We start from the raw sequence: 8964 nt of genomic DNA on the forward strand, positions 1-8964 counted from the left end.
AGGAACAGAAGAAATAAGATAAAAGCAAAAACTGTCTACTTTTGACATGTTGACAGGTTATATTTAAAGGTGTTGTGAAGATAACTTATAGAGCCATGAGGGTCCTACTGCGACCTCCACCGGTTGGCAGAATGGAGCACTTTTATTCCAGCATGCTCAACCTGTGCTCTCTATGGGATGCCTGAGCGCAGTAAGAATGTGCACTGCAACTACACTCTTAACAAGAGTAAAGTGCCGCATTCTGCCCATTGTCGTCCCTCTTGGCTCTATCATCTATCCTGTGGATTGGTAGGTGATAAAGTTGTTGTCCATTGAAAATAAGTTAGTATAACAGTACCTTAAGGCCACTTCACACATAACGAGATCGCGAACGAGATTGTTGCTACGTCACAGTTTCTGTGATGCAACAATGACTTTACTATCGATGTCGTCATGTTTGACACATACCAACGATCCACCCCCTGCTGTGAAATCGTTGGTTGATGCTGAACAGCCTGGGCCATTTTTGGCTCGTTGGAGTCCTGGTGGGCAGGATGGATCTGTATGTTTGACACCTACCTACGATTTCGTTAACGACCTAGATTAGAACTTTAGTGTGGCACGTAGGTGTGTAGTTGCGTCCCCGTTTCCACGCCCCCTCTGCACCGATTGGTTGGCGCTGATAAACACTCGGGAACGAAGAAGGGATGAATCCGGGTGCAGATGCAGCTTCGATCCGAAAAGCAAGCAACTGGGTATAAAGTACGAATGAATCAGGGTGGAGTCGCAGGTTCTATTCTCAAAGCAAAGCTCAAAAGAAGTGACAAAGGATGACGCGATCCAAAAGTTACCTTTTAGGCCCGCCCACCCGCCCAATCAGAACGCAGTATTGGCCACCAATCGGAGCGGAGGGGTGTGGAAAAGGCAACACAAATGCATGCCTACGTGGCTCACTACGCCCCTAATCGAGATCAGAATCATTACCACAGCTGTTGTGTGACAGTGTCCCGACGATTTACAAGATCGTTATACGGGTCGCATGCTCGTTCTTAAAGTCGGTGTGTCTGACACCTCACATACGATTTCACCAACGACTCAGCAACGATCCGGGAACTGTGACGTAGTAGCGATCTCGTTCACGATCTCGTTATGTGTGACTGGACCTTTAGTGTGTCTCAACTACGTGACATATTATTACATCATGGTGTTTTCTGGAGTTCAAATAATAATAATTTGTGAATTATTAAAACTGTTGCCTACTTAAGGCTTTAAGAGTTTCAAAATGGGGGTAGATGTCCCTTCTGACTTCCTCTGCCCTCCCCACGACAAAATTGAGGGGTACTGCTGGCATTGAAATGGCCTACTGAAGGCCAACATGTTTGCCATGTTTATACACGTGAAGGCCATCTTGTGGGTAGGCTTCATAGCAATTTGGGTTAACAAGAAAATTCAGAAATCCCTTAAAATCCAAAATTTTATTTATTGATAGATTAAAAACACCCAAGTGAACAAAACACCATAGCGAAAAATAATCAAGGGTAGTTATACACAGGGACTACAAACAGGGCCTCGGATCTAGTAGGCAGCGGGTAGCAGTAGAAACAGAAAGCAGTTATATATATGCAAGCACAGACCCTTGATAGTGACTGTGGATAATATTAGCCCTATTGATACCCTAGGACTTGCTCCTACCTTTCAACTGAGGGTATGACACCCTAACTTAGCCTGGCGCCCCCGTTCCTCGTGATAAGGAGCAAATCAGGAGCACAAACCCTGCGGTAATGTATCGGTCGGTTTAGGCAAGGAACAAACATGGCATCCAAATTTATAACCTGTCCTGATAGTTTGTTACAATGCTTCAGTGGAGATAACAAACATAACATAACATAACTGTTTTGATACTTTTGTTACAAAGAATCAATGCAGGTAAAGAAATGCATCAGTAGTAGTGATGGGCAGACTCGCAGATAACAGGATTGGCGGGTCTAACCAGATAAAAAAAAAAAAATGGGTCTAGCCCAGAATTGATCTCAGATATCTGGCTGGACCCTTGTCCCCATATAAGTCTATGGGGGCCAGAATCCAGCTCTTAAGATGGTGGTAGAAGGGATAGGGGGATTGGAGCAAGCACGCTATACTTACCGAGTCTCCGGCGCGGCTGTAACTGCCAGGTAAAGTTCCAGGATTAGGGTATATAATGGCTGCAGGGCACAATAACTATGGGTCTCCCCAGCATGAGAATACCAGCCCCATGCTGTCAGCTTTATCATGGCTGGGTATCAAAATTGGGGGGGGCAATCGCAAGCTGGTTTTTTAAGAATTGATTATTTAAATATTTAAAAAAAAAAAAGCCACATGCAATACCTCTTATCTTGTTACACAGCCAAGATAAACGCGTGGCTGGATATCATAATATGGAGGGACCCTACTCCAATTTTCTTTTTTTATTTCGTTTTACACCATCATAGAGACTCGGACAGGGTCTGTGATTGGTTGCAGTCCGACACTCTGTCACTCAGGCTAGGGGTGCATCTGACTGCAACCAATCACAGATGCGGGGACTGACAATGGGTAGGGGAAGCAGTGAATATGGATGAACAATAATGAACGGCCATGGAAGAAGAGTTACAGCCATGCCGGATACTCTGTAAGTATAATGCACTTGCTTGATTTTTATTTTCTTGATTTTATCTTTATTTTTTTTATTTCCCGAGTAATTAGCTGAAGTTCCCTGACAACTCCAGGTCCAGCACCCGGATACTTTTGAAACTGCGCAGATCTGTACTTTTACAGTCCGGGTCCGCCCATCACTAATCAGCAGCCCAAATCTCACTCCTGACCTGCGAGTTTGTTACAATGTATCAATGTGGGTAAGATGCACAACACCAGTCCACAAATGTTTTCTGTGCAGATGGTTTTGTTAGTATGGCTGTATGTATGGAACAAATCAGCGATTAAGGATGTCCTGCCCCAGGACTCTGCTGGACACCTCTTCTTGCTGATCACTATCTGCATAACGTAAACTAGAGCAATTAAGGAACTGGCAGGTTTGGTTTTCGCCTGCCATCACACCTAAGTGTTTGTCCACGATCAAAGCCTTTTCAGGCAAGACTTTCAACCAGACTTACAGGGCAATAACGTTTTCTGTTGAAGCCATAACGACATGAAACATCTGTCTCAGTTTAAGTTTTCCCATTCATGCTAAGGCCACCAGCAGAAATTGGCAGAATTTTATATGACTGCAAAAACATTGCTATGCTTGTTGTCCAGGATCAAATCTTTAAAGAACTTTCTAAAGTTTCACACTTCACAGGTATAACGAAATACACAACTACTCAAATACAAATCATATTTACAGGGATTCCCACCTCTGTCCATCTTATACTTAATGGTCTCAGGTTCGTTTACAAAAGAAAGAAACTATACGCATGTCCTGTCTCGGACCAGCACCACTCCGCCATAACGAATACTGCACCCCCACTTGTAGAAAAGTCCTCTTGGTTTCAATCATCTAATGTGCACTGGGGTCTTGATAGATGATGTTGGGAGAAGAAACGGGCTTAAGGTACTTCAAAGTCAATTTATTTGTTAAATGTGCTTTCACACCGCGTTCCTCTCCTCATTCTTGATCCGTAGCGTCTTCCTTCCGAAAACCCGCAAAACAAGATTTGGACGTATGCGCCGACAGAGCACACGGTGACTCCGTCTACACCATTATAGTCAGTGACCTCGTCAGTGCATACGTCTGAATCGTTTTGCGGGGGGGGTTCGGACGGAAGACATGTCAGGACCACTGAACGGGGAAGGAATTCAGTATGAAAACGCCTATATGATCAGCTTTTATTTACTATGATGGCCATCGGACGTACACCTATTGAATGGTGCAGCATTCAATGTGTAGTGACCACTGCCATGTATTGCAGAGCACCTCCACTTCAATGCAGTATACACTGCTTTTTAATCTCTAGCGCTGCTAAGTTGAGGTGGTTTCTCCATATACTCACAGCAGAAAGAGGGCAACTAGTCCAGTCAGCCCAGGCCAACACATCTAATGCACCAACAGAAGGCAGACAAACCTCAACATGATGGACACTTCACAGGTGCAAGGTAAATTGCACACTAGTGGCGTGCATAGGGCACTGTTCACACTTGTATGCGCATGATGCCCAGCCAGCAACCTATTACCACTCCCTTACTATTAGAATAGGCGGGCTACCCGGACACTACTCAAATGTGGCACACAGGGACAGAGACTCCATTAATGCGCGGCCTCTATTAAGAGTCCTGGCTGCACCCCGTATAAAAAAGTGCAAAAAATATAAATCAAATATATATGAGGTAGTAGTTAGTAAATTGGCCAATGTACATACGCTTCCAATCCCCGTCCCTTAATACAGGCCATGCATAATGGAGTCTCTGTCCCTGTGTGCTGCATTTGAGTAGTGTCCGGGTAACCCGCCTAATCTAATAGTAAGGGCGTGGTAATAGGTTGCTGGCTGGACACCATGCGCATACAAGTGTGAACAGCGCTCTATGCAATTTACCTTGCACCTGTGAAGCGTCCATCATATTGAGGGGTTTGTCTGCATCCTGTTGGTGCATTAGATGTGTTGGCCTGGGCTGACTGGCCTAGTTGCCTTCTTTTCTGCTGTGAGTATATTAAATTTTTCGGGGAGTTTTTATCTCCTCTTTTTGTTGCTATTTTTGTGGTTTCTCCATATCAATCCGCAAACTGATGAAGGTCTATTGTATAGACCAACCCATTTTATTTCTGGATATAATATGGATATGAAATTTGTAAAGTTTGAAATAAAGAAGTTTGTAAAAAAAAAAAAAGAATTTTGCTTTTGTCGCTATTTTCCGAGAACCGTAATGTTTTTATTTTTCAGGATCTGGGGCTTAGTGATGGCTGTTTTTTTCTGCCCTCAGCTGACATTTTTACTGAAACCCTTTTTGGGTACATATAATGTGTTGATCACCTCTTAGGCTGGTTTCACACTACGTCTTTTTAACATGCGTTGAAAACGTTTTTTTAACGGAAGTACGGATCCTGCTTTTACAGCAAATAACGTATGCAAACGCATATGTTATTTTGCAGGATCCTGCACTGGATGTTTAGGGGCGGGCATTGGAGTCATGTGATCGGGAGTGAGGGGAACTAGACTGGGAGGAGGCTTCTGACAGCTGCAGACGCTGGTAACCAAGGTAAACATCGGCCTTGGATACCCGATATTTATGGAGAGAGAGAGAGAGAGAGAGAGAACTCTGGGCATGCTCAGTCCAAAAGCAGGATCCTGTCTATCAGCATGCAGCGTTCACCTGCGTTTGCGTGCGTTATAGTCAGGATCCCGCAATTTGCAGTATTTGGACGGAGCTCAAAAACGCTACATGTTGCGTTTTTGAAACATGTTAAAATAACGCAAAAGGACGGATCCTGCGCAAACGCAGGTGGACGCGAGTCCATTGAAAAAGCATTGACATGAAAACGGATTTGCACAGGATCCGTACTTCCGTTAAAAAAACGTTTTCGACGGATGTTAAAAAGACGTAGTGTGAAACCAGCCTTACTGCAATGTTGCGGCAGCATTTAGATTTTTTTTTTTCATTATCCTGTTTACCTATTGGATTAATTTATTTGATAGATTGGACATTTCTGAATTCAGCGATACCGAATGTGTATTTTTTATTTTTTTATTGTTTTATTTTCAATCGGGCAAAAGAGGGGTACTTGGAACGTGAGTGTTTTTTTTATTTATTTATATTTTTTGTTTTACTTTTTACTGTTTTTACTAGTCCTCTTGGGGGACTTGAAGCTACGAACCTGTTTAATTCCGCTTTCTGAACATTATTACTTTATAACATTGGAGAACTTTAATAAAGCTATGTTACAGGAGCCATTTAATAATTGAATTAAAATTAGACCAGATAGATGCAAAAAAAAAATGTTCTATGCATTTTTAATTATTTTAATTATTGTTTATTGGCAAATAATTCAACTGATCATGATGTTATATGTTATAAAATGGAATGAAAAATGTATTTCTTCTTAAATGTAACAGGATTCTTAGGCTATGTTCACACTTTGCTTTCTTGCTGCAGGTTTTTTTTTTTTTTTTTGCTTGATTTTTTCAGGAATTCTATGCAAATTAAAAGTTTTTTACAGTACCAGCAACAGCTATAAGATTCCAGAAATCTCATGCACACGATTGCTTTTTTTTCCCTAACTTAAATGGAAAACTGCTGCGTTTTTGAAAGAAGCAGCATGTCAGTTCTTTCAGAGTTTTTGCAGCTTTTTTCACTATTGAAAGCAATGAGAAAGTGCAAAAATGCAGTTTTTGCTGCTTTTTTGCTACTTTTTACTGCATTTTTGTGCCTTTTGTGGTGAATAAAACATGTACAGTATACAAATGACACTAAAAAGCAGCTAAAAAAACACAGCAAAAACTCAGCAAAAAGTAAAAAACAGCAAAATCTGCTTTGTGGAAGCAGTTTTTTTACTACCAACAGAAAAAAAAACAGCAAAAACGTGCTGTGTGAACATAGCTTTAACCTTATCCAATCTAAACAAAAGATATAGTATCTTTCCTGACCGCCTTCTTGTGATACCATAACCAAATTCCTCCTAGTTTTCCATACACTGACCAACTTTACAGTAAGTTTACTCCTATACCCCCGATGCCCATGGGCAGAGACTTTCTATAGTGAGGGCATATTACACATGTATTTCGATCCTACGCTCACACTAGGTTTCATTCATTTAGATGCTATTAGCTCGTCATTCAGACATTCCAATGAAACTCGTCATTTTACACTAGTTGTGATAATAGTAACTTACCTAATAGAAGCAGTAAAGCCAGGATCCCTGTGATGAAGATGAAGATGACCAGGGCTATTTTAATGGTTCTAGTTGCAGAACTTTTGTTGCCTGACTTTGAAGTGCCCATGTTTTCTCCTTCCATAGACTGCTTGTGAGAGAAGAGAAGTGGCTGAGGACAAATTTCCTTCTCCCTTTAATGTTCCTCTTGAGGGTTTTAATCACAAACCCATGTTCTAAATGAGCTTCCTGCCCTTACGTCTTCTTCATAGAATACACATCTTTACAAGTTTTTAGTCATCAGATTCTGTCTCTCCTCCTTCTATAGAGGGGTGGGAGGAATGGAGCACAATAAAAAAAAACAAGGGCTTTCCCTATCCCTCCTCTTCTGGAAGAAAAAAACTACACACAACTCACCGGCTGAGAATTGCCAAAATGAATGGTGACTTTTCATATTCACAAAACTTCTGTGGTCTGTAAAGTATGCTGCAGTGCTAGGCTGTGCGGCTCAAATCATCTACATGTTGCTAGCCGGATGGTTGGAATCATAAAACGCTAGAAGGGAGCGTGTATTTTGTGTCATACACAACTTAAAACACTGTGTACAAATGGAGTTCATAATCTTCAGATCTCGTACGGTTAATCTTTTTCTTAACTTTAGTTGTTAAGCTTCCAGGGTTTAGCTTGCCAAAATATGACATGATCTATCCTCACTCTGCACATCCTTAAAAAAAGGAAGAAGTAAAACACTGGAAGAAAAAAGCTGCAATAATTTCTTATGTTTATATATTTAATCAAGAATATATAAGATCTATATACATAAAGTATATGACTCTATAAGATCTATAAACATCTACAGTTGAAACCAGATGTTTACATACACTATCTCTAAAAAGACACATCTGCATGTTTTTCTCACTATCTGACATGAAATTAGAATAAACCTTTCCTGTTTTAGGTCAATCAGATACCAAAATTATTTATATTTGCCAAATGCCAGAATAATGAGAGAGAATCTTTGAAGGCATTTTTATTACTTTCTGCAAAGTCAAAAATTGACATACACTAAGAGTACTATGCCTTTAAACAATATGGGATAGCCCGTATGATGAGGTCATGTCTTTGGAAGCTTTTGATAGGTTTATTGTCAAAATCTACTTCTTTGTGTAACATCATGGGAACGTCAAAAGAAATAAGCCAAGATCTCAGAAAGACAATTGTGTACTTGCACAAGTCTGGTCCATCCTTGGGTGCAATTTCCAGATACCTGAAGGTGCCTCGTTCATCTGTACAAACAATTATATGCAAGTACAAACAAGTTGGGAATGTCCAGCCATCATACAGCTCAGGAAGGAGGCAGGTTCTGTGTACCAGAGATGAACATGCTTTGCTCAGACATGTACATATCAACCCAAGAACACAAGCAAAAGACATTGTGAAGATGCTGGCAAAAGCTGGTAAGATTGCGTCATTATCTACAGTGAAATGAGTACTGTATCAACATGGGCTGAAAGGCCACTCTGCCAGGAAGAAGCCATTACTCCAAAAGAACCATAGAAAAGACAGATAAATATTTGCAAATGCACACAGTAACAAAGACCTTAATTTTTGGACACATGTTCTGTTGTCTGACAATACTAAAATTGAACTATTTGGGCATAATGACCATCGTTACATTTCGAGAGAAAAAGAGAGAAGCTTTGAAGTCTAAGAACACCATCCCAACTGTGAATCACGGGGGTGACAGCATCATATTTTCTGGTTGTTTTGAAGCAGGAGGAACTGGTGCACTTTACAAAATAGATGGCATAAAAGAAGATTATATGGCAATATTGAAGCAACATCTCAAGACATCTGCCAGGAACTTAAAGCTAGGGTGGAAATGGGTCTTCCAAAAGGACAATGATTCAAAGCATAGTGCCAAACTGGTTATAAAGTGGTTTAAGGATAACAAAGTCAGTGTTTTGGAGTGGCCATCATAAAGCCCTGATCACAGTCCTATTGAAAATTTATAGGCAAAGCTGAAAAGGCAGGTAGGTGCAAGCAAAGTGTCATACAAACATGGCTCAGTTACACCTCTTCTATCAGGAGGAATGGGTCCAAATTCCTACCAACTAGTGTGAGAAGCTTGTGGAAGGATATCTAATCCGTTTGACCCAAGTCATACAGTT

General features: G+C 41.0%; 1 protein-coding gene across 1 annotated transcript in view; it reads right to left on the reverse strand.

Moving 5' to 3' along the window:
• Positions 1-7135, reverse strand: part of PHEX (phosphate regulating endopeptidase X-linked) — a 323898-nt gene extending 316763 nt beyond the window's left edge. Inside the window, exon 1 of the mRNA XM_075335407.1 lies at positions 6815-7135. Coding sequence (XP_075191522.1) covers positions 6815-6938 — 124 coding nt within the window. The 5' untranslated portion in view covers positions 6939-7135. The remainder of the gene's footprint in view (positions 1-6814) is intronic.
• Positions 7136-8964: the final 1829 nt, after the last annotated feature.

The sequence above is a fragment of the Anomaloglossus baeobatrachus genome, chromosome 2 (assembly GCF_048569485.1).
Source record: "Anomaloglossus baeobatrachus isolate aAnoBae1 chromosome 2, aAnoBae1.hap1, whole genome shotgun sequence".
NCBI classification, from domain to species: Eukaryota; Metazoa; Chordata; class Amphibia; order Anura; family Aromobatidae; genus Anomaloglossus; species Anomaloglossus baeobatrachus.